This window comes from Colobus angolensis, unplaced genomic scaffold (assembly GCF_000951035.1).
Source record: "Colobus angolensis palliatus isolate OR3802 unplaced genomic scaffold, Cang.pa_1.0 Scaffold322, whole genome shotgun sequence".
NCBI lineage: Eukaryota > Metazoa > Chordata > Mammalia > Primates > Cercopithecidae > Colobus > Colobus angolensis.
This window is the reverse complement of record NW_012116511.1, coordinates 1741675-1768962: the sequence shown is the minus strand read 5'-3', so window position 1 is coordinate 1768962 and position 27288 is coordinate 1741675. Positions and strand designations below refer to the sequence as shown.

Here is a 27288-nt window from a genome sequence, read left to right as displayed (position 1 = left end):
TGCAGTTCATGTTGATGAACTCGATTTTAAGTAGAGATGTGACAGGGTAATTTCGACTTAAGTATATTAGTCGAGGTGTCAATGTGGAAGATATATTGTCAGAAGACCAAACTGAAGACAAAGTGAAAAATTAGGTTCAATAATAGTCCAGGCAGGAGGTAAATGATGCTTGAAGTAAGAGTTGCAGTGGGAATTGACATCAAAGAAATGCAGAATAAATCCACCATATGATACCACTACACAGTTATTAGAATGACTGAAATTAAAAAGACTGGACTGTCCATACTCAGTGCTGGCAGAAGGTGGAGACACTGGAACTCATACACTGCTGCTGAGGATATATAGTGGTATAACATTGGAAGAGGTTGGCCATTTCTTAAAAGACTAAATATACATCTACCATACAAACCAGTCATTTCACTCCTAATTATTCACCCAAGACACATGAAAGCATATTTTTGTACAGACTTGTACCAGAATGCTCACATTACTTTTATCTGTGTTACTTAAAAACTGTAAAGAACTCGAATATCCATCAGCAGGTAAATAGATAGACATAAATTGTGGTATATTCATACTATGGAATACTAGTCACCAATAAAAAACAAGAAAGTATTAATATAGGTACAAAATGGATGAATATCCAAATAAGCAGACAAAGAAAAGGCAAATTTAGGCAGACAAAAAGAGTACATTTGTATAAAATTACATGGAAAATGTAAACTAATCGATAGTCACAGAAAGCAGAGGGATGCTACTTGTGAATGGCATATGTAGGAAAAGGCAAAAAGGAGGGATTACAAATGAGCATAAAGAAACTTCCGGGGTGATGGATATGTTCATTGAGTGTGGTGGTGGTTCCACAGGTGTATACATATCTCCTAAAGCATGCAGTTGTTAAATTGCATGCTATAAACATGGTTTAAATTATAGCATGTTAATTATTCCTCAGTAAAACTGTTTTAAAAGTAGGACAGATATTAAAAGTATTTAGGAGAAGAAATTAGTGAAGCTGTTGATTGATTAGATGTGGTGAGGAAGAAGTCAGGATGACTCTCTAGTTTAGTAAACTGGGTGGGGGGGTCATAATATCAACAATAAAAAAGTAAGTTAAGTAATACAGATTTGGGAGTTAGATGATAATTATTTTGATTTGGAATGTTTAACTTTAAGTATGCAAGGAAAATATAGATGATGGTGTCTCACCTGTTGAATGTGAATTTTTAGGCAAAAATCAGGTCCAAGCATACATACATTTAAGTCATCAATACATTGTCAGTAGATATAAACTTGAGTTTGCCCAGATGGCTAAAACCTGAGATGGGCGAAGGAAGGGATATTATAAAACATCAACATTTTAGAAGTGTTCAAAAATAGATCCCGGGGTAGGAGATTGAGAATGAAAGGTAAAAAAAGCCAGAGAGCTTGACATTATGGAAGCCAGAAGAAATTTCCCATAAGGAAGGAAAAGCTAACAGCATTAAATGTTGCATAAACATGGATTCAGATAAAGCTTAAAAGGACTCCACTGGGTTTGGATATAGGGAGGTCCCTGAGGACTTTAGCAAGACCAGAGTTCACAGAGTAATGGGAGGGGAATTGAAATAAAGCTCCAGCAATGTGGATCATTGCTCCTTTTCATGACCAGATTACTTGTTTTACAGAATTATTCTTAACTAGTTGTCAAGAGCAGTGTCCCATGAAATTCAAGTACAGTCCTTCAGGAGTGTTCCCCACCTTCTTTGAGTCAGTTACAGAACCACAGTCCCTGACACAAGTGTGCCCTATCCCCCAAATGCATCAATAAGGAAGCAAAGTTGAGAACACTCAATTAGATTTTCAGTGGATCAAGAAAGAGAAAAAAGAATAATAGCCAAAGTAAAAACACTTAGCTTATAATAACTCTGCATTGATTATAAAATATTTGTTAAGTCCCTACTCTATTACTTAATAAAATCCTGATTTCCCTACCTCCTTATAAATCACATCTGAACCCATCAACTGTGAAATTTTGTGTTAATAGCCTACTTTTCTATTCTGTAAAGAAAAGAAATAGGGCATGAAATAAAAGCAAGCATTAGCATTTACTAGTATTTCCTGGTAGAACCCACTTCATCGCTATCACTCATGAAGGATAGAGCAAAGCACTTCCTTTAAGTCAGTAAAAATATGCCATCCTGTCTCTCTGCCAAAGTTACCTTTTGGGCCAGTGAATTTCAATTCAATTGTGTTGCTGCTCTTTAATCATTTTTTCTTAGAATGATCTCTAAAAATGCATATATTCATTCATGGATAAGGAGGAAAACTACCTCCAGTCACTGGCTTGCCTGTGATAGAGAGGCAGAATCTCATTTTCAGACACCATTAAAATATCCACCAGGTCTGCAGAAAGAGACTATTTTCATCTTCCAGTCAACAGCCCCATATGAAAATGTCTTTGCAGATCTAGATAAAAAGGAATGTGTATGAAAAAGTCTTGAAAACAGTTTTATAAATCTATTTTCTTTTAGCCCCCAGTCCAGTCAAGGAGATATATGTGTATGAAACTATGTATACAAAAATAATAAAATAGGTGTGTGAAAGTGATTCAATTTTAAAATCTTAACATGCTAACTATATTTAGTAGGACAATTATTCTTTTAGGTATTTTTCTTGTTTGCTTTTAAGTCTGGTTTGAAGTGTTCGTTGGTCTGTATATTTGATTTTGGTCCTTTTTTAATAAGGCAATTGTGTTTGATTTTACTGAAGATACATCTTTTTGAAATGATAGAGCTATAAACTTCAAGGGAATTTTGGAATTCGATGTTTCTCTGTGTTTTCCAAAGAACACTGATTCTGAAAGATGATGGGTTGAGTGAAAATAATATTTCATGGTCAAATAAATTTGGGAAATACTTTTTGCTCTATGTCCTTCTCTAGGAGCATTGCATTGTATATTAGCATGCCAAAAGATCTGGGCAGTCATAAAATTAAGAAGATATATGTTTAACTTTGTATAACCCAGTATTTGTCATATTTATTTGAGCCAGGAACATCCAAGAAACCAGCATCCTAAAGAATAAACATTTAGAAATTCCCTTATAACCCTTTGGTTCAAATGCCCACTTTCAAACCCTCGCTATTTCGGATTCTACATCAGATAAAAGTTTAGAGGCCAAATCTGTCATCTTAAGGAACTGATGTCAATATGCATCAAGGATGCATATGAAGTAGTTAAAGGCTGGATCCAAGGAATTGTGATAGAAAAGCGTGTAATTCAGAAGAAACCTAGCTTGACCCCTAAGAAGGGGGCGATAGTGAGGGAGATCAATGAGAAAAGGAGTTCCTGTCTGCTTTCTAAACAATGCAGTTTGAACAGAGAAGTTCCTCGTCTTTCCTTTTTTCTATTTCTGAATTCTTATCTTCATTACATTAAAAGTACCTTGAGAGACCCAAAAGAAAAGCAGGAAGGCATGATGACTATACCTCTGTCACAACACTTAGCATCCCAGTCTAAAATGTAATTTATAGTAGACCTGGATCCCACAACTTCTGTGTACAACATCCCCTTCCACTTGCGTGTACAACCATATTTTACAACAGTAACACTTTGCAGATGAGTTTAAATCCCAGTAGTTTCTGTGGATACTGAAACTTACAGAAAGAGCCATAAATTAGACGTGTTTCTAATTAATTATCTGATTCCTAATTAGATATCTTTGTTATTTAGCATTTTTTAATCTTGCTTTATTTTCTAACTACTTATCTAGATTATAGAAAACTACATCAAATGGATCTTTGATGTCCATTTATTTTTATCTCTTTTATCTTCATTGGCTTGCCTTCATTGATGTTAAAGCTATTATTTTCATGCTCTTTGGGGGATAGTTTAATAATGTATTTTATTGATGTTGTTTCTGTAATTATTAAATTGTTAAATATAGTGCAAGTGCTTGAGAAAGTCAATGTTAATTCTTGAATTAAACCAAATTTGTCTTGAAGTATTAATGATGATACAGATGTGGTTGATATTGCTCAAATAAAATGTTAAATGTTCTATCTCCTTTATAGCCAACATATCGATTGTAGATATAGATACTAATCAGGAGGAGAACATAGCAACTTCATCTTCTGGAAACAACTTTGGTCTTGACTTGAAAGCAGATGACAAAATATATTTTGGTGGCCTGCCAACGCTGAGAAACTTGAGGTAATTTAGTTTATAGGTAAAGCTAAGGATTAAGTTTCAATTAAATGACCACTTTGCTCACTAGAGTTCTGAAGCTTAATTACAATAGGAATGTCATATAACCCTTGGTTGCAGAAAGGCTTAATCAAAAACATCATGTTGCATGTTAGAACAACACCAGGATTTAGAAACCAAAGGACTAATTGAACATCTTTGTTGAAGAGATGGATTGGAGTCGCTGTTTCCTTTATATGCACCTGCTGAAAAGAATTATGAAAGTAATTAAAGGTAGAAGCCAGAGTTGAATGTGAATCTTGTAATTGCTGTTCTTCTTGTACATTCACTGGAGATAATGGCACTCTGACATTGCTTAGTGTTCTGAAAATTAGTCAGTGTTCCAGGATGCTATGAGTATAACCTATTTTATTGCTAAGCATTAGCATCATAATGGTGTATTGGAGCTTTCCCATATGCCTAATACAAGAACTATATTAGTTGTTCTCATGCCCATGCCAACATTTTTTTTAATTTCACATATGCTTTTTAGCTAGCAGTATGGGGAGACACATTTGCTTCCTAATTTAGTTAGTTCAAAAAATAAAGTAACTAAAAAGTGTCAGAAAATACTCACTGCTCATTATAAAACATAAGATAGTCTATAAGGATGGTATTTGGTGCTCAATAAATGTTAATTAAACTCTAATTAGAATGGGATTAACTGATTTGGTTAAACCATAAGAGTTTATTACAGACGACCATGTTTTTAATTTTTTTGTTTTGTTTAATTAGTTTGGTAGTTTTTAAAGGGTATAAAACTTCTCTCTAGGTGTTTCTACTCCAAAAAGACAGATTATGATTGGAAAAATTCACTAGGAATCCAGTGGTTGTTCAGATCTAAGATTTGCTTTACAAGATCATTAACTATATATTATTGAGTGAATTAAATACAGCCAAACTAAGGTTATTCAAATCTAGCTTCATTTATTCTAGTAATGATTTTAATTATCATAAAATAATTTTAGGAATTACCTATAAAGGCATGCCTGTTAAATTCTATAAAATCTTATAAATCTGAATCTGTTAAATGAATCTTTATCACTAAAATGTTTTTACTTTCATGGTACAGCATTGCATAATTACAGTATAGTATTTCCATAGTGTGGTACATTATTTCAAAACAGCTGTTAGAGATATGTTTGTGATTGATAAAGGAACCAAACATTCATAGTTACCTGCTATTTTGCCTGCAGACAGGTTCTCAATATGACAAAGTGCAAAAGATGTGGTAAACAAATTATTTTTACATGCATTGTTAAGCTCAAGCTCTTTGAGAGGCAATATTTCTAAGCCATTCGTGAACACTACAGAATAGTGACATTGTACATTTCCCATTTATTAGATTGATAAGAACAAGTACTTTAAATTCATATTTCCAAGTAAAAATTTTCCAAGTTGATAGTGTGAGCTATGGTCATATTTTGATTCTAATTTCACTGCCGTCAAGGGCATATATCTATTTTTAGTTCTGTTGGAGCTTTTGCATTTCTTTCCTTTGTAGATCCCTGTGAAATGATCTTTTTAAAGACTTATGATTAAAGTTTATTGTTTTACTAAATGAAAATGTAATTATAAGTAAATTGTTTTTATTTTTGTTTTTTTTTTCCCCTCTTTCCTGTTACCTAGTATGAAAGCAAGGTAAAATTTAAATTTATGCATGCCTTCTTCGAGTGCATGGGTTGGGTAAATGTGGCTTCTTAGATAAAGCAGCCGTGCAGAAACAGAGCAACACCAGTACAGCTTTGTTCATAGTATGTTTCACGAGCAAGCCGTGCACTCTGAGAGTTCTCCTGCTGCCCCTTGCTGGCCAACATTCTGCTGCTTAGCCACCATCAGTTGGGCTGCAATTTGAGTTGTCTCACCAGCAGTGATGAGATTTGCTCTGCTCACTTGTTCAAACATCTGGGCAGAGTGCCCCTGGTAACCAGCAGCACACACTCAAAAGGCAGCTGGTCAATTTCTGGTACACAGTCTAGTTCTGGGGAACACAGGAAAGTGGACTCTTGGGTTGAACCCCGGGCCCTGGCCTCCCTAGTGCCACGCTGTCTGCTGAAGAATCAAACTGTGCTCTCACATGCTTCCCACTGTCTTCTTGCTTTTTGCAGGCCTGCAGATATGCAAACATTTACACAGCCTCTGCACCTCTTGTCAAAGCTGTTGATGTATTGACATGTTTATTTAAAACTAGCTATGGTGCCAGATGAAGGAATCTCTGGAAATACTATATTTAAAATAAATATTTGCGTTAATAGTAAAGAAGTGTGAGATAGTTCTAGCTTCTCAGGAGCATTTTAATTCTTACTAGCATTTGCATAAAAGCTCTGAGCAATGGGCCTCACAACCATAAATGGCTGACCAAACCTCGGAGATGTGCAGGGCTGGTATCCTCGGGCTAGAGCTAAAGCCTGGTGTTTTGGCATTTCAGAGCCCAGCTGTGCCAGATTTCTGGAAAGAAGATAATAAAGCCAAACTGATCCAAGAAAATTTTAAAACCAAGTCTAGATTTTTAATAAAAGGAATAGAATATACAGAAATGAAAGTAGGGGAAAATAAACCATGCATTTTATCATGATTCAGTTGTAAGACCACCTGTGCTACACTTGCTGAGATAGCTAAAAAGTGAAGGCTGGCTTTCTTGGAAATATATGTTAATAAAACTCTGGGATGGCTTTGCGTAGGTTTGTAATTTTGCCTTTGAGTGGTGACCCTCAAGAAACAGAGACCCGTTGTTACCATTGAGTCCAGTCACCTTATGTGACTATTTATCCCCTGTAATTGTCCTAATATTGAGGTTGCTATATCATATTTTGGAATGGTTCTTTGTGTTTCCATGAAACAATGAACTATATAACTTATAGGGGTGATTTACTTTATTAACAAGACCTCTGAAAAAAATGGTGATAAATCAGTCTTTCCGTAAAGGAAAATATGGAAGCAAGTGAACACTGTTAATGAAATTCACCATTCTCTTTGCATTATGCAAGAAAAATATAAGCGAAATTCTCGCCCTACAGTTGGACATGTTCTTTATAACAACCAACTGACTGAACGAAAAGAAAACCTTGAGAACAAGGAGAACTTATCAATGAAAATAAAGAAGTTCCAGAAAGGAGCTGGGGGTGGAAACAGATATGAAATAAATCACCTGATATACACTGCCAAGGTCTAATTTGTTTTTCCACCTATTTTTCCTCATGCTATGTGTTTTTCATTAAGATAAAAAAGGAACTTGGCATCATGGGACAATGAGGAGAGAATTAATCATCACCCTATCAACTACAATATATTGATGCCTACTGGACAGCTTTTACCAATGCTGATGAACACCACATAAATAATTATCTTTTTCACTTCTGTATACTTTCACTATTCAAAATAGTAGCCACAAGTCACAGTAGCTATTTAGTTGTAAATTAAATCAAATTAGATAACAATAAATATTCAGTTTCTCATTGAGACAAGCTACATTTCAAGTCCCAATAGCCACAGGTGGCTAGCAACTACTGATTTGAACAGTGCAGAACAGACAATATCCATCATCACAGAAAGTTCTGTGGAACAGCACTGTTATAATTAAAGAAGTATCATCATCACTGACATTCTGATAGCCTTTGTTTGTTGAGCACTTACTGTGTGCAGTGCTATTCCTTAATTTATTAAACCTTTGCAACTTGATCATGTAGATACTATGATTACTATTATCGTGCCTATTTCACATATAAGAACACTGAGTCTTGGAGAACTCAGATCACTTGCAACATCTGGACTCAAGGGCAAGGACTTCATTTTCTAATCTGCTGACACACTTGCCCCATTTTATGAAGCGTATGCAAAAGTAAACATTCAAGTGTAGATTGAGTATAAAAGTCATTTTTCAAATTTATTGAAAAAATGAAAGGTATGGGTTTTTGCATTTGGTTGCTTTATTTTGTTATTGTTCTAATATAGAATACAGACTTTGGGGTCAATCTGTAAACTAAACTCATCTGTTTAAAAAAAAAATGTATTTATTTTGAGACAAGGATCTCACTCTATAGCCCAAGCTGGAGTGCAGTGGCATGATCATAAGTCACTGCAGCCTCAGCCTCCTGGGCTCAAAAGATCCTCCCTCCTCAGCATCTCCAAGTAGCTGGGACTCCAAGCACACACCAACATGCCCAGCTACTTTTTTTGGAGGGGAGGGCAAAGACAGGGTCTCACTATGTTACCTCAGGCTGGTCTTGAACTTTTGGCCTCAAGCGCTCCTCCCTCTTTGGCCTCCCAAAATGCAGGGATTACAGGCATGAGCCACTACACCCAGCCAGTAAACCTAATTTTTAAACATCTGTTTTTAAACTATGTAATCCAAAAGAATGTTTCTTAGACTTTGTTTTACTTAAAAGCCTTAAAGAGATATGTAATATTATCTTATTTTTCAGCTATCTCTCAAGAAAAAGCCTCAAATAAAAAAAAAAAATCTTTTTCAAGATAAACATTTTCAGATTTTTTTCTAACTTTTGAGCAAGGTTTTTAAAAACTTTTTGTGATATAGTTTGTTTATGCTGCCTACACAATTATCTTCTCTTTGGTGAAAAAAATAAAACTTATTTCATTACACATATAAAGCATTAATAAGAAGTCAGTTAATTCCTGTACCTCATGTTTAAATGCTGTGGGTGAGATTATTGTTAAAGGGGAGAAGAAGGACTACAAAAAGACTCCTTTTGCAAGATAATATTCACATCCACTTAGACCAACCAGTAGATAATGGAAACCAGAGTTTGCTGGGTACACGTGTGCACAGTTTGATAGACATGTGCCTGCATGTGTCTGCTCCATAAGGCTTCCTTCCAATTGTCAGAGACTATACTGCCATCACCCTAATGATACTGCTTTTGCTTTCCATTTGACTATTCAATAGGCCAGAAGTAAATTTGAAGAAATATTCCGGCTGCCTCAAAGATATTGAAATTTCAAGAACGCCGTACAATATACTCAGTAGTCCCGATTATGTTGGTGTTACCAAAGGATGTTCCCTGGAGGTTGGTCTGTTCTTGACAGTTCTCTAAACACATTTATATATCAGATTTCACTTACTTAGTGTGGCTGCTCCTACAAGGATCAGTCTTTTGTTAATATATTTTACATTTCTACTGATCCTACTCTTAAAGCAAGATTAAAGCATTCTCTAAATTACCATGATAAAAAATGGGATTATGAAGTCCCAGAATTGTGATCCAATTTCCCAAATGTGTAGCTCTTCATGGCACATATCAGTAATACTAATCTCTTTTCTGTTTTTCTCTTTTTTTCCAACACTACTTTTCCCTTTTCCTCATTTTTGTCATTCATTTTAAATTTATTTTACTGTTATGTGTTGCATATAGCTTTATTAGCAACCTTACATTTTTTCTGGAACCATTCGAGTTTACACAAGTAGCAAGCAGTAATTTACACCATAACCATTAGTGCATAGTCTGTTGTCTACAACCTTGAAGTCTAGCCCCCTTGTCTTTGAAATAACGTAGACTGGGACCTGTGGCAACCAGCTCTGCAAAGACTTGTGTTTGACATGCCTGCAAAGTCCTTTGTTAGCTGATATCCTCAGTAACTCTTCTTTGATGCTAAAGCATCCTAGCATTCCCCTATTTTCATTTAACTATTCTGCACTGTTTCTTCAGTTGACACTGACCCATATGTGAGAAAGACCCCGGCCATAGCTCTACTCTCCTAAAATATCGATAAGCAAGAGTCAATGGTCAACAGCAAATATTAGCAAGAATTTTATAGAAACTCAATAATGATGAGCTTGTTTTTAAAATGAAAATGTTAAATATGTCATTCTCATAAATTTTTAATTATCCTACTGTAATACAATTATTCATTTCGGCTGCTTCTTCTAATTAAAATTATCTTAAACCACTCCAATAGAATTAGGGAAATGAAGGGAAAATGTGGGTAAAGAAAAAAGTGAATCCACCACGTGAATGATGAGGTTTAAAGACTGGAATAGAACTTTCAAGATCTTCATTGTTCACAGCTACAGGCCCCAATTTGGAATAGGCCATAGACACCCACTCTGAGAAGTCTGGGAATAAGAAAAGGGAAAATACATTAAGAACTAAAACTGTAAGGACCCATATTGGCTTCTTAAAGGAAGTTTTACTGAGAATTTTAATCTTCAAAGCCTAACTCTCATTCACATTCAAAAGATATATACATGAGGATGGAAACTGTCCGGAAAATGAATAGCCTCTGCACGTGGAAATTACGATTCCGTAAAGGCATTTTTCAGTAACCAAGAATTATTTTGCAACTAAAATATGAGGCAGAAATTTGATGTGGATAAATACTGAAAAGTCTGCACAGTAGTTTTATCTGAACTATCTAAAACCCCATGATTTGAAAATTGGAATAGAAAACAGATTATACATTTTACCAGCTCTTGTGTCATTTAACTGGTCTTGAAACACTGTGGGAGGAAAATAGCCTACATTAAAGGATACTTTGCTTTTGCTCCTTCAAAATCTAGGACTTTAAAAATGAATATTTTAAGCACTTTAAATTCCTAACTACATGGGCTTGCTTAAATAAATACTAGCAAATTCATACAGTGGAAAGTCCTCCTGCCATTAAAAGTGATGATCTACATTTACTGAGAGAGTGATATCCTCCACATATGTAAGAAAAAAAAGACATTAGGAATGAACGTGTCTATCAAGATTCATTTGAAGTGTAGGGAGGAGGAGAGAGGAAGAGGGCAAGGTTATGAAAGAGTGAATGAATGAATGAATGAATGAATTATAGAAAGCTATATGCTTCTGCACAGCTTTGAGGAGATTGAGATGGGGAGCTGATTTTCTCCTTTTTGCACCTTATTTACATTTCTACTTGAAATGTAACTGTTTTAATTTTATACTCAGCAAGGACAATGGTACTATTTTAATTTTGAGAAAAAACTAGACTATGCGGTGTTTGGTTTATTTATTTTTAAGGTTTGGTCTTATCACTGGGGAAAAATGCAGACACAGATAATGGTCATACCCATCTGTAAAACATAAACAATTAAGTGATAGAGTTTATTCAAGAGATATTAATTATAGTGTTTTCAAGGGAAACTTAGGCAGATTGATAGACATGTACCTGCTTGTGTGTCAGTTTGGCTTAAATCTTTGGTTTAAACAAAAAAAAAGTTATCTAACTGTGATAATCTTCTATATTTAAAATCAAAAGTTCTGGAATACAAGTAGATGCTATAATTCTGATTTTAACACAAACTGCTTAGTAGATTTGAAGTTATCATATAACTAGAAATAATATTTCTTCAACTGCTCTTAAGCTTTCCATGTAACTGTGGGTTTTCCTGCTTTCTAAAACTATGATCTATTTCGTAATCACAGTAAGTGCATCGAGGAGGGTGAGATGGAGAATTTATTTAAATTTTTATTTCTAATGGTGTCTACTCTTCTTTTCCTTTACTCACAGAATGTTTACACAGTTAGCTTTCCTAAGCCTGGTTTTGTGGAGCTCTCCCCTGTGCCAATTGATGTAGGAACAGAAATCAACCTGTCCTTCAGCACCAAGAATGAGTCTGGCATCATTCTTTTGGGAAGTGGAGGGACAGCAGCACCACCTAGGAGAAAACGAAGGCAGACTGGACAGGTACCTTCACACCTAGCTGATAGTGCATTTTCCCTAATGCTGATATAAAACAGTTAACTTGCTTTTATATTTTTAGTTTTACATCATTTATTTCTGGTCTCGTCTTGGGTAGCAAGGACTAAACATTCCATTTTTCCATGCTGGCCTCCTATTTCACTCGCATCATCTCCCCAGGACAATTGTCTTGTCTAGGATGTTCCTGTTGATCAATTGCAGGTGCAAAGTCACACTCATATTTGCACCTATATTTCCTATGCGTTTAACATATGCATATGTAAAGAGGACAACTTAAAACATATTCACATTATCTTAATTTCTACTGTCTCCAAGTCCAACTCCTTACCAAATCTGTAGATATTCACCTACGGTCCCTTAAATTTAAATTCCTCTAAGATCAGTTTCCCAGTTGCATTAGCTGAAGTGATAATCTGTTGGGCCTGACTCATCCCATCCTCTCTGGACACAAAGAAGGGCAGAAAATGGACCTGGGAGAAAGCAAGTAGAACACAACCAACACAGACAGGGACAATTGTAGCCCAATAGCATTCAAGGATGTTAAAGCCTAAAGAATATCAACTGGCCAGGTGTAGAGGCTGATATCTGTAATCCCAGCACTTTAGGAGGCCGAAGCAGGAGGATCGCTTGAGCCCAGGAGTTTGAAACTAGGCTGGGCAACATGATAAGATCCTGGCTCTACAAAAATGTTTAAAAATTAACTGGGCATGGTGGCGTACGACTGTGGTCCCAGCTATTCAGGATTGCTATTCAGCTATTCACGCCACCACACTGTAGCCTGGATGACAGAGGGAGACTGTCTCAAAACATTTTTTTAAAAAGAGTGTCAATTTTGCAAGGACATAAACTTTAGTATTTATATCCCCTGTCCATTTGATTATGTTAAAAGCAATCCCTCCAATGCCCAGATTTAAGCATCATACCTCTTATTGCCTTGGTATCCTTTAATACCTTCAGTCACATTTTTTTAAATGTAATTTTGCATTTAATCTAGTTTTTCTCAGTGAAAGGGTTCATAGGAATTATTTTGTATGCCATGACCAAAAGAACAGAATACTTTATAAATATGTCCTTAAGTATGTACATACCCTTGTAAACCAGATCATGTTATTTGTGATTATGTGTTTTAAAAATCAATTTTAGCATGTGACATTTAGTGATCAATCATATCATGTAAAAAATCTTATTTATTTTTCTAAAAAATACAAAGCTCACACAAAATATTCGCAAATAGAACCCAAAGATGTATAACCGCGAGTAATTTGGATTATTTCAGGAATGCAGAAGTGGTTTAATATTAGAAAATCTGAAAATCGGCCCAGCACAGTGGCTCACACCTGTAATCCCAGCGCTTTGAGAGGCCGAGATGGGTGGATCACAAGGTCAGGATTTTGAGGGCAGCCTGGCCAACATAGTGAAACCCTGTCTCTACTAAAAATACAAAAAAAATTAGCCGGGCATGGGGGCAGCTGCCTGTAATCCCAGCTACTTGGGAGGCTGAGGCAGGAGAATTGCTTGAACCTAGGAGGCCTAGGTTGCAGCGAGCCGAGATTGCACCATTGCACTGCAGCCTGTGCGACAATGCGAGACTCCAACTTAAAAAAAAAAAAAAAAAAAAAAATCGAAAAATCATATAATCTTGTCAATATAGTAAAACATGGTAAAATTTAACAGTCATTCATGATTTTAAAAAAAATACTTAAGTAAACTAAGAGGAAGGAACTTCCTTAGCCATCTATTAAAAAAAAACTATAACAAGTATTCCTGATTTTTAAAAAAAGACATTATAAACATTTGCTATAAAATCAAGCCCAAGAAATGGATGACTATTTTAACTGCACTGATCTTAGCATAGTAAGAAAAGAACAAGTAAATATAGCACAAGAACAAGAATAAGAACAAATACATAATTTAAGAATCATTATAACAAAATAGGCACAAAGCCCATATGGAGAAAATTATAAAATTTCATCGCATGATATCAAAGTATTTCTCAATGATTATAGTCAATAAATTGGTATAGTCAACATGTTAATGAAGATAGTAAAGACTCAATATTTAAAATATGTCATTTCTCCCCAAAATGATATGTAGATTCAATTATAATAAAAATATCACCTTATTTTTCTGTGAATCATGACAGCTTATTCAAAAATTTCTGTCAAGGATGAAAGTCCTAGAAGAGAAGGATAATGTAGTTAGGGCTGTTCCACCAGATAGCAGCACATTGAAAGGTAGAGTTTTGTATGGTGGAACTATCGTGTTAATTCATGTATAACTGTGCAAATAGGAAAGAGCTGAAAATACACAAGCACAGATGGAAACAGCATTTGACAATAAGTGGCATTGCATTTCATTAAAAAAAAAACATTGAACTGTTCAGTGAATGACTTCAGGGTAATTAGTTATTCATATGGAAAAAATGAAACTAAATTTCTTTTTCATATCAAACCACAAAATAAGTTCACAATAAATTAAAGTCTTAAATATGGAAGGACAAAAATCTTTAAAATTCTTAGAAGAAAATGGACTGGGATAACTTATGACCTTCAAAAAAAGAAGACTTGATCGAACAAAACAAGATTATAAGTGGAACTGCATTAAAATTAAACTTTTTGGTCATCAAACAACACAAAACACAAGCCTTGGTCTGGAAATGTACAGTATGTATAATCTACAAGGAATACAATCCTTGTCCCCAAGAGGGGAAAAGCTCATTGCAGTTTATAATGGGATATCAAAACATACTAGTTGCTATAGTATTAGAAAGAACAGTATTGGAAAGATGTGAATCAAAGAGTGCCTTTGATCACTGCTGGTAGAAAAAGTAAATTTCTAAAGCAACTTTGGAAAACAATTTGGCACTGTCTTCTAAAGTTGAACATTTGCATACTCTCTAGAAGCCAACAATTCCACTCCTGGGTACAGACCCAAGTTTTTGCACATGTGCATAATAAGACTTGTACAAGAATGTTTATAGAAGTATTCTTTATAATAGCAGAGAAACTAGAAACAACCCAAATATTCATCAGCTAGAGAACAGAGAGGAAAACTGTGGCACTTTTGCATAATGGGATATCAAGCAATAAGAAAAAGGAATAAATTATAACTAAACATAACAACATAATAAATAGAAAATAAATAAAAATGAAAAATGTGCTATATGATACCATTTTTGTAGATTTGTTATACAAGTAGCACTAAACAACATATTGTTAACAGACACATGTGAATTTCAAAAAAAAAATTATTTTTTAAGTAAGGTAATGATAAACATAAAATGCACATTTGTGATTACCTCTGAGATGGAGAAGCAAGGAGACGGTATTAGAAAGAAACTCATAAGAGATGCGATGGTATTGTTTCTGAAATTTGGTGGTAGATTTACAGGTATTCATTTTATTGTACAGTGTTAATGCAGCTTCATCATTTACATGTATATCACTCATATTGTGAAGAATATATCAAATAGCCATAATAAAAATATTTTTGAAGAGTAGAAGGAGAAAAGTGTTATTTTATTTCATTTCTTACTACACATAATAAGCACTAAATAGATATAAAATACAAATGCCTTCTTAAATTTTTTTCTTTATCTTGAAAAATAAACTTTTTTCTCACTATTGCAAATGATAAGCTAGTTATAATAAGAAGACCAGATCAAATATTCTGAAATAGATTTCCACTAAAGGATACTTGATTCCTTCATCATTGCCAGATTTTTAAACACTACCTACTGGCTCCAAATTTCTCCCCCTCAAGACAAAAGAATGAATGTGAATCACCAGCTTTCAGGATAGTGCCTAAAATAAAACAGATTCCTATTAAAACAATTACAATAAGAAAACAGTAAGTACTATAGTATAAATTAAGTTAAAATGACATTTTAATGTTTTAACATTTTAATAACTCATATCTAGTTTAAAAATATCATAGTATATGCTATCTGAAGAAGGACCCAATGTTAAATAGTGTAAGTCTGATAGACGTAATTAGATTTAGATTCAGTGCTGGTTAAATTGACATGTTTTATACTTCAAAGCTAACAGTTTTGATACCCATAGAGTTATTTGTGATTCTATTCTGCTAAATGGGTTTGATATGTCAAACAATCCATGAGCTAAGGAATTCTTAATTGAGTGAGTAGTTTGTGATTTCCCTTTGACAGATGGTGAGTACTTATCCAGATCCTCAAAATGTTTTGTGGAGGACATGTAACTACATACATGATTTAGTAAATTATTGGAACGTGGTGATGTTTGATGGAAATTGTCACTACCACCACAGATGACTCATGGAGAACTGAGCCATCACTGTGCGTCAGGTGCTCCTATACTCCACAAGAAAGGAAGAGCACGTGGCATCAGCTCTAGGGATAAGGACTGCATTTAGGCTCCCTGGGGTTCATGATGGGATATCAAAACCACACTGGTTGCTATAGTAACAGCAGCAAGAAGAAAGTAGACATGTTTGTGGATGAAAATTTATCTTCCTTCTTTCTAAATGTGGGAGGCAGGTTACATGTTTGTGATAGCAATCTATTCCACCAGCTCAGAGAACAAATTACAGTCTAAATACTCAGAATGCCACAAGGTTGAGAGTCAGTCCTGATTCTCAGAAGCTAGCTATCCACTTGTGAATATAAGGGACAGGGATTTTGTTGACACCCTTTGTCTCCTGATGGGTTTTGTAAGTTATAGGACCAACGCAAGCACAGCTGTTACTTTCAGCATCACAAATCTGCTTTGCAGAGAACTGCTATATTAATATATCCACTTTCCAGATCATCTCACAAGCAAAAATGGTAACTTATTAGAAAGCTATTTCCAGCTGTTTTCAAAACCATTTGAGAAAAGTCTTAATTTCTCAGGTAAATTCTCAGAGCAGATGAGCCTGTGGTTCTGCTAGGGAATCTCTAAAGCTAAGTCATAAATGAGACTTCTGTTTAATCTTCAATAACCACTTGCTTTTGCAGGCCTATTATGCAATACTCCTCAACAGGGGCCGTCTGGAAGTACATCTCTCCACAGGGGCACGAACAATGCGGAAAATTGTCGTCAGACCAGAGCCGAATCTGTTTCATGATGGAAGAGAACATTCCGTTCATGTAGAGCGAACTAGAGGGTAACAATAGCACTAAAATATTTATTATTGTACCTCAGGTGAACTTCCTTTGCTAGCACCAGTATCTATCAGTATCTGCCTGAACTACTCTGTGTGTGTACCTACTATGCATTGCAAAAGGATACAGTAGCTTAATTCCCTCTTCTTTACTTTTCATACTTCGGGAACCTCATTTGCCTCAGCCATTAGGAGTTCCACCCTTAACATTTCTATTTGTGCAGTTATCTCTACCTTTGGAAAAACCAAATACATTTTCTGAAGCTATAAATAAGAAAAATCTCTCTCTCTGCCCCTCCTCAAATAAGGCACGCACACAGCGAAACACACAAAAAAGCTCAACTGGAACCAGCAGGCTTTGGCGGCTGCTATCTCGTTCAGGTTCCAAAGCGGTTATGGCAGCTGCTTAGCTATCACAGATACGGAGTGTGGCAGCAGCTGCAGGACCTACTGAGCCTGTTAAGTGCACATCTTGTCCCTGTCCCCCTTTCCAAGGTTTGCAGGGTCCCTGCAGAGTGGCTTCCTGAGGGAACAGAATCAGGGGAGGGGAGGAAAATGACTGCCGCCCTGAGACTGGTCACCTTTCTACAAATCTACCAGAGCACTTGCCCCCAGCCCTGGGCCTGGGAATTGGCTTCACTCATGCACAAACTGATGACTTTCTTTAGAATGCTGCAATACTTTATACTTACTTTATTAGGAAAGTCATCTGTATTTTTCATCAAAATACTGTATGACAACTCAGAGAGATACTTAGTTTAGAAGAACAATTAGAGAGAAAGGAAACAGAAACCCAGAGACTTCAGGGGCTTCAGACCTCCAAGCCAGCAATCCATTTATCAGACTGAAAACATAGAAAAGAACTGGAAATCCAATTTGATGAGGCGTCAATACACAGAGGATACTTTTAAATGTAACAAGTATGAATATGTAGCAGTAGTTCGGTCAAGCTGATACTATTCTGCAGTGAAAGACCTACATTTACTAATTACACTCTTGTGGAAAACATTTAGATAAGTAATAAAGATTTCTTCCCTTCTAAGTAAATAGCAAAGCTTTCCTCAGATTTTATTATTATTATTATTATTATTATTTAGAGGATTAGGCTTTAGGATGAATTGATACTAAGCATTCATGCAGAATGGCTACTAAGATGTTTAGAAACCATGATTGAGACAAATGAGGGATCAATATTTGGGCAAACTAAGAACTTTTACAAATCTAATAGCCAGATATTGCAGTCCTGGTCTCTGAGGAGAAATGCAGACTGAATGCTCTCATTTGAATCTTAGAATGCTTTAGAATCCTGGTTTTACATGTCTTCTAGATTAGATGTTAGACACTTTGACAAACTTTAATCCTTTTCATTGTGGAAAGGACTTTTTAAAAGATTTAAACTTTAGTCAGGCGCGGTGGCTCACGCCTGTAATCCCAGCATTTTGGGAGACCGAGGCAGGTGGGTCATTAGGTCAGGAGTTCGAGACCAGCCTGGCCAACATGGTAAAACCCCGTCTGTACTAAACATGCAAAAAAAATTAGCCAGACGTAGTGGTGAGTGCCTGTAATCACAGCTACTCTGGAGACTGAGGCAGGAGAATTGCTTAAACCCAGGGGACAGAGGTTACAGTGAGCTGAGATCGCACCACTGCATTCCAGCCTGGGCAACAGAGCAAGACTCCATCTAGGACTCTATCTCGGAAAAAACAAAACAAAACAAAATAACAACAAAAACACACACACACACACACACATTTAAATGTTAAAGAATTTCAATAAATAACTGCAGATTTGAGAAATTAGTTGACCAAAATCACTCAAAATGTGTTATTTTGTTGAGAAAGAATTCTGGAATTCCCAAATGCATTACACTGTTGTACCAAGGTGTCCTTTTAACAGGTGCTTCTTCAAGAAGGGCATTTTATTATGCCAACTTCACAGCTGTTGACCATCAATCCAACCTTTATTTGATTAAGTTCAGTATATGGTACATCACTGGAAACTGGTCATTTAGTTAATTGGCCATATAAACAAACAGTTTTGCCATTCATTGTTAATTACAGGATAATATATTAGATATATTAGTGTGTAGTCACTGAACTCTGTGCCAAAACAAGAACACATTTGCTACCATAATGGCTCATTTGGCACTCTAAGGTTAAAATGCCATCTACTCTATAAGCAAGTGCCACATTAAACTGATTAACCAGAGATCGCGAGTGACCATGAGAACTTCACCCAGAAACATTTTTTAATGCTTTATATGCCTATTCTATGGCATGATTTGTGTAACATACTAGACAAAGATGATTTGTTTTAATTGTTCTAAATGTATGTGAGATCTGTAATAACATCCTTTCATCACAGATGAGAAAATATTAACTAACTTGCTCAAAATCATATACTACAAATAAGAGGGTCAGATATTAAATGAGATATATTTGACTTAAATATCTCCAGCTATGCACAGCCGATAGTTATTAATTTGGAGATATTTGCTTTATCCCAACACTTTTCAGACTATGCATGTCAATCATCATTTCTTTTCCTAAAATCCTGGACAAAATGATAGCTTTAATACCACCTCACAAAATAATTGGATTTTTACCAAATTGGGGGCCAAGCTTCTCAAGAAGCTCTTTCTCCCTTGCCCTCTGCCTCTGTCTACTTCACCTCCCTCATTCTCTTTCCCTTCCACCCCTTTGTCTGGAAAAATCTCCCTTCAGTCACTTTGGTATCTAATTTCTTGGCACTCCAGTGACTTCTGCCTCTTATATCTGCTTTGACCTCTGATCCTTCTCCTGGCATCTGCCTTGGTAGCCAGCCGTTCTTACTGGACAAAAACATTAAACCCTAAGAGCGTAAAATAGTTACTTAAGCAAACAGGACAAGCAAATGAGCTGAGTTTTTCTTCTGGGAAAGCTTTCTTCACACAGGTACAGAAATAGGCTAAAGGTCAAAAAGTAGGGTGAGATATTTTAGGAGTCACTTGGGGTTTCCAGAATGAGATAGAGATTTTAACACTGAAACCTAAATATTTTCTTTCTTAACATCCAAAGTATGTTCAAACAGAAAAAAGATTAGATTTTATTTATTATGTAAATTACAAATGCTAGGACACTTATTTCTCTTAATATCTTCTTCCAAGTATGCAATCCAATTGATCTGCTTTTTTAAAAAAATCTTAAACCCATATTCCAAACAAATAAGAAATAGGGTATAAGTAATAAGGTAATGATGAAACTCTAAGAATCGGCCATTGAAACTGTAAAAAAATAAATAAATAAAGCTGACCTATTACAATCCTAAAGTAATACAAAGTTTAATATACCTTTTTGCACATAGTAGGCCCCAGTAAAAAGCTGTTAAATAAATACTTTTAAAACTGGAAAACACACCAGAAGCATAATGGACTTATTGACAATGTCCTTCTCAATGAAAACAAAATAAATGATCTAGATTTGATGCTCCTAAAAGGTAAAATATGAGCAGGATTTAGATATAGTTTTCTAGCAATGCCCTTTTTAAGTAATACAGCTTCAGGGGAATCCCTTAATTAATATTTTCCACTGTTTGAAGTAGGCATTTTTATCTCCGTCTTATAAATGAATGAAATGGACCTGAGCGTGATTAAATAACTTGCCCAAGGTCACACAGCTAGTAAGCTTCCACACTAGTTAGTACTTAATTCCAGTATGTTCCTCCTGAAAGCCCACACTCGTTCTCCATCACCACCCTGTGAACTGGTTTAAAAAAAAAAAAAAAAAGGGTCACTATGATGGTCCTTGTGGCAGAACCACACTACAAAGAGAGGCTACACTATAAAGAGGAAGGCCTCTAGCTTTTTAAAATTCTAATCAAGAACAGAGATTTACTCTCCTTGGACAATCTTTAATAGAGGCTTATACCCCTCATTAAAACCCTTAGGATCCCTGTGATATCATGTTGCTAAGAGGCTGCTTTCAGCTAAAGGGGAAAAAGGGTGTGGGGCAGGGGCTTCTCAATGAGTCACACATACCCGGAAGTGAGTGGTTTTGAGTGGTTTTCTGAAATTCTCATCTCAGAAAACCACCGACACTCTTAGCAAGGAAGCTGAACCTCCTGGGTTTTGCCAACACATTTTTCCATAGTTTGGTAAAGAAAGAAACCTCAAAAGTATGTCATTTCCCCCTATTTTCTCTTTGAAACTAAATTTTACCGGTGCCTTCTTCACCCCCTTAACAGTGACATTTTGAGCCACAGCAAAATCCATTTTTTGTCCCTTTCTCTTACTTTTGAATTCTCTTGCTTGTAAAGTGCCAATTCAGAGCATCTTTACCCTGGCTTATTGTTTTTTCCAGTTCTACATGTGGTTTTTCTTCATAAAATCAAGTAAGAGGGCACTTTAGGACTGAGGTTTCCACCCAAGTACTTTGCTTTTCTCTCCACATATAAAGTAAGCTTTCAGTGATCCATTCATGATCCTCAGGCTAGTGACTAATGCTTATGACTAATAGCACCGTGATGACTGTTAAGACCGAAACTCAAAACTTGCTTCCGGAACAAAAGAGAAAATGCCTTTGGTCATTTTCATCAGAACTCTTTGTCTCCTTCTGATTCTTGGCCCAGGGTTCCAAGGATTGTTGTAAATAAGTAGCATGAGGTTCTCAATTAGCAGTGTGTGAGTTATCTCTCATAAGCAAATTAGAGAAATTAATGAAACAGCCACTAAGGAAAATCATTGCAAGGAACAATTAGCAGGGTGTTCTTGCCTGCCTCTTCTATTCAAAAGCCATCAGCTACATTCTTTATAAAATGTGCTTTAAGTGTTTGCTGTTGATTCCTGCAATCTAAGCTCTCAGGAGGATGGTTTGCTCCCTAGCAAGAAGATAATAGCCAGCACAACCCAAGAAAGACCCCACGCTATGCTAAACCCGCCGATCCTTATGCAATTAGACATTACTGCACAGTACAGAAGCCTCAGTTGTCACAGTCTCATGTGTTGGGCTGCACAGTGCTGTTGTCAACTCCACCAGAGGCTAATGTTGCAGTGCACCATGACCTGGTTTCAGTAAACTTTCAGGAAGAGTGAATGAGGGTGTCGTGGGACGAGATCCTGAGAACAGCGTTTGCTTAGTGTAGAATTCCTAACCATCCAATTTTGGCTCCTTTAAGAGCTATGGTTGAGAGGGGTGAAGGGTGGCAGGAAAGAATTTGGTTTCCAACTGTATTGAATGAGATGTGATTTATACTTATTTTTAATATTTTATCAGCATCCTTACAGTTCAAGTCGATGAAAACAGAAGATATATGCAAAACCTGACAGTTGAACAGCCTCTTGAAGTTAAAAAGCTTTTCGTTGGGGGTGCTCCACCTGAATTTCAACCTTCCCCACTCAGAAATATTCCTCCTTTTGAAGGCTGTGTGTGGAATCTTGTTATTAACTCTGTGTAAGTGGATCTCCTCATTACTGCTACTAATTCTTATATTTATTTTTCGGTATTGGGGTCCCAATGCATCTACATTGTCTACAGCTATGCAGGGGAGGAGGGAAACAATGAGGATCTTCCATTTAGACAGAGAAAAGCACACTGATGGACTTAAAACGGCATGCAGGGATCGGGCTTAATTTTAAGGAAGCAAAAAAAATGAAAATAAAAAAGTCTTATTTTATTACATTCTATTAGCCCCATGGACTTTGCAAGGCCTGTATCCTTCAAAAACGCTGACATTGGTCGCTGTGTCCATCAGAAACTCCGTGAAGATGAAGATGGAGCAGCTCCAGCGGAAATAGTTATCCAGCCTGCACCAGTTCCCACTCCAGCCTTTCCTACACCCACCCCAGTTCTGACACATGTAAGTGTTTATATTATCCCCATTGCTTTCTAATTTTTACCTAGTATTCTGAGTCATTTCAGAAGGAAGATTATTCAGGATATCTAGTACACTCTGCTATTAGAATTGAAGGAAATATAACCTATCAAAACCTATTCTTACATCTTTGTTGAATGACTTACCTATACTTCCTCCTTTAATTTTGTTTACAAAACAGTACATTTTCAGTTGAAATGTTGAAAAACACAGAAATATCCAGAATCGAGAATAAAAGCCACCTATAATACCACGACAGAGGCAACCATTTGGTTTTTAGGCCCTTTTATCTGCATAGTAGATGTCCTACCGCCATACAATTTGGTGTCCTGTTTTTAGAAACCGTTAATACACCACTAAAACTGTTTCTAGGCCGGGCAGGGTGACTCACGCCTGTAATCCTAGCACTTTGGGAGGCCAAGGCGGGCAAATTGCCTGAGCTCAGGAGTTAGAGACCAGCCCGGGCAACAACGGTGAAACCCCGTCTCTACTAAAATACAAAAAAAAATAGCCTAGTGTGGTGGTGTGCGCCTGTAGTCCCAACTACTCAGGAGGCTGAGGCAGGAGAATCGCTTAAACCCTAGAGGCAGAGGTTGCAGTGAGCTGAGACCGTGCCACTGCACTCCAGCCTGGGCTAATAGAGTGAGACTTCTTCTCCAAAAAATAAAAATAAATAAATAAATAAAAACTGTTTGTAACATCATATAAATGTGTATGTCTAACATGATTTGAAGTATTAAGTATATATACACACAGACACACCACTATTTATAGCATTGGAGGTCTTATAGCCTTGATTAGAGCATGGGCTCAAGTCAGACTGCTGGTGTTCAAATCCCAGCACTGTAACCGACCATCTCTGTGAATTTGAGAAAGCTACCTAGCCAAGCTATTTCTCAGTTTTGCATCCAAGTACTAACCAGGCCCAACCCTGCTTAGCTTTCCAGATAAGAAAAGATCAGATGCTTTCAGGGTGGTTTGGCCGCAGACTATTTCTGTATCCTCATCTGTCAAATGAGGATGTTAACAGCACAGACATCAAAGATTTTTATCAGAGTTTTAAAAGATAATGTTTATTAAATGACTCACATATACTGAACGTTTAATAAATGGCATAAGTATTATATAGTAATGATAAGAATTAGTACTTTCACCAGCCGAGGGCTAAACAATTTTCATTCAATATATATGTAATTCTCATAACGGCTCTGTAAAAGATAGTCTTTCTATTTTTAGTCGAGTTAATAAGAATTAGCCATCTTAAGTAACCAACCCACTCACATCACTAGTAAAAGGCAGAGTAAGAATTTGATTCTAGCGAGTCAGACTCCAAAGTCTGACTCCTTATCTCTGGAACACTCTGCCTTTCCAGTTTCTTCTACTTTTAATAGACCATGGTAGGCTATTGAGAGTGTTTCCAGTTTTTCACTATTAGAAACTATACTCTGATGAGCTCCTCTATGCATCAGACTTTTTCATTATTTCCAATTATTCTTAAAACAAATAAGTAGTTAGGAAATTACAAGACCAAAAGATGAATATGTCTAAGGTTTTCAATACACATACCTGAATTGCTTCTTCCACAGGCTATGCCAATTTACATTCTTACCGCCAATACAACAAAGATGGTCACGGTCACTACACTCTTGATAGCTCATGTGCTGCGGTTGTATTCCATTCCAGTAATGGGTGGGAAATGTTGTCTTGAGTGCAGATCTGGAAAACTCTTGAATATCTCATTCTCTTCCTTAGTGTCCACGATGGAACTGGTTAAGCAATGTGCTCCTTGCACTAGAAATATTTATTCAATGAGAGGCCAAATAACCATCATTTAAGGAAACTGGTTATTCACTCCAAGCATCCTTTCATCCTTTGTAAAATATGGATATTTCACCTACCTTGCCTACCACATAGAGTTATTATGAAAAATTAAATGGGATAATGTATGTGGAAGTTCTTTGAAAACTGAAAAAAGCATACCCACATAGACAATCTGAGGAATCCCTGCATTTAGTGAATAACTACTATGTGTCCAGTACTCTGCCAGGCATTTCCTATCTGTTATTTCATTTGATCTCCACACTATTAATCGTCTTATTTACATTTATTTATATTGCTGGAAGTATTATATTTTACAAAGGAAAATACCTAAGATCACACAGCTAGCAAGTGGAAAACCATCAGTCATGTTGGGATTAGTTCCAGGTGTTGATTTCCTCCTAAGGCATTCCTGAGATCTGCCACATGGATTCCAGAATGTTTCCTCAGCTCTTTTATAATTCAGCCACAGGCTAGATCTTTGCTTAGCAAAGGTAAGGTTAATGATCCTCCTCTTCACCCTTATATACCTGAAAATCATGTGTTTCTCAGACTCAAGAATGCATTTTCAATTGAAGAATTAGAAAACATCGTGAGTTGAATGAACTTTTTTGACCTTGGATCCTAATGTCCACTTATAAAAATGTTTCTAGGAGAAAACAAAGCCTAATTTCTAAACAACTAACTTAAAAGTATAAAGTAAAATTGGCAAGAGCCCTAATGATCATCTGGTCCAATCACCATCTTAATGCATGAATTCCTTCTATATGATACTTACAGCCTTTGCTTGAACACTTCATTGACAAGATTTTCCAGTGTTATGAGAAGGCAGGCTCGAGTTGTTAGAAAGCCATTGGTTATATTGGGGTAAAACTGAGTCCCTAAAACTTCTATGTAATGATTGTGTTTCTATAGGCAAACACACTTTATTATGTATTCTCTAGCAGCCCTTCAAGAATTTGAAAATAGCTAAGTCTTCTCCTTCCCTAGGCTAACCATTTCCCTAGTTCAGGTATTCTTTGTATTACCTCATTTCTAATTGTTATCCCCTCCATGATCAGCATTCTTAAATTTGAAATATTCCCTTCATAATATGGCACCTACTACTCAAAAGGAAGTCACCAGCTCAGGGGACAGTGGGACCCCTCCCTCCCTTAATTGTTACCGTATTTCTACTAATGCACCTAAGAATGTTTTAACGTTTTTAATAGATATAATGCTACTAATTCCTAATCGGGTACCTTATTCAATCAAGCAGAACCTCGTGGGCCTTCTTATCTATCACGAGAACATCCTCCAGGCAGGTATCTCAACCTGTGCTGGTTTGGATTTTTAGGGATAACCCTGCCGGCCTCCATGGATCACCTTACTTTTCTAAGTACTTACACAAACTTCATTTTCTAGGGCCTCTCAAGTACATTTTTCTGTGGTATTTAGAGATCACACTTTTTCCCTTTTCCTCAAAATAAGATACTTGCCCATCTGGGAATGGAGATTTTTACTCATTTAAGGTTCTTTTTTTTTTTTTTATAACCTTCTGTTCTAATTTCGATTTCCATTTCCTCTCAGCAGTGTATGTTTTAACTTATCCGAAAACAGAGCATTCCACTTAGTAGATGAGACAGACGCAAAAAGTTGAGTAGCACGCCAAATTGGTTGGTTTAGAAAGAATCACCGAACATTAGAGCTAGAAGACACCCTAAAGATTCCAACTCTTAACTTGCACATGAGGAAAGAAAGCCCTCAAACTTACAGCATGGCCCACGGTTACCAACATGAGCAATAGTTGGAACTAAAACCCAGATATCTAAATTCCAACTGCTATTTCCCCTTATTTTTTTTTTTTTTTTTTTTGAGACAGAGTTTCGCTCTTGTTGCCCAGGCTGGAGTGTAATGTCACAATCTCGGCTCACTGCAACCTCTGCCTCCCGGGTTCAGGCAATTCTCCTGCCTCCGTCTCCCAAGTAGCTAGGATTACGGGCATGCACCACCACGCCTGGCTAATTTTGTATTTTTAGTTGAGACTGGATTTCTCCATGTTGGTCAGGCTGGTCTCGAACTCCTGACCTCAGGTGATCCTCTCGCCTTGGCCTCCCAAAGTGCTGGGATTACAGGCACAAGACACGGCGGCGCCCAGCCTATTTCCCCTTCTTTTGCACATTGTAATTATTTCTGACTGTGTGGTCAGAATTGGATTTTTTAGAACTTTCCATCTCTATTAATTGTATCATATTTTAGAGTTCAGATCATGGAGCCACACATATCTTCTGTTTGAATTTGATTCCTTTCTTATGTTCTTTTTTTGTGTGTAGGGAGAAAAGGGTGTCTTCTTTTTAAAGGTCATTAAAAGTTAAAAGTTTTACAGTTTATTTTATAACAAATATTTATTAAGCATCTACTAAGTGCAAAGTTGAATACGATATTATCATTGCTGGTCAGGGAAAAAGAGAGAGAGCTGCTTTTTCTGCCATAGCCCTCCCACTTTTATTGCATGATTTCTGGCAGGTTACTTGTCCTTTCTAAAAGTCAAATAATTAACGGACAAATAAGGATACTAATATCTTCCTTCTAGGATTACTATTATGAGGGAATAAATTATACATTTTATGCAAAGCACCCAG

At 36.3% G+C, this 27288-nt stretch overlaps 1 protein-coding gene across 1 annotated transcript in view; it reads left to right on the top strand.

The window, feature by feature from the left end:
- LAMA2 (laminin, alpha 2) overlaps positions 1 to 27288 on the top strand; it is a 613484-nt gene that overhangs the window by 566741 nt on the left and 19455 nt on the right. The window contains exons 54-60 of the mRNA XM_011951660.1: positions 4051 to 4189; positions 5852 to 5863; positions 9126 to 9246; positions 11690 to 11866; positions 16857 to 17005; positions 22252 to 22428; positions 22666 to 22834. Coding sequence (XP_011807050.1) covers positions 4051 to 4189; positions 5852 to 5863; positions 9126 to 9246; positions 11690 to 11866; positions 16857 to 17005; positions 22252 to 22428; positions 22666 to 22834 — 944 coding nt within the window. The remainder of the gene's footprint in view (positions 1 to 4050; positions 4190 to 5851; positions 5864 to 9125; positions 9247 to 11689; positions 11867 to 16856; positions 17006 to 22251; positions 22429 to 22665; positions 22835 to 27288) is intronic.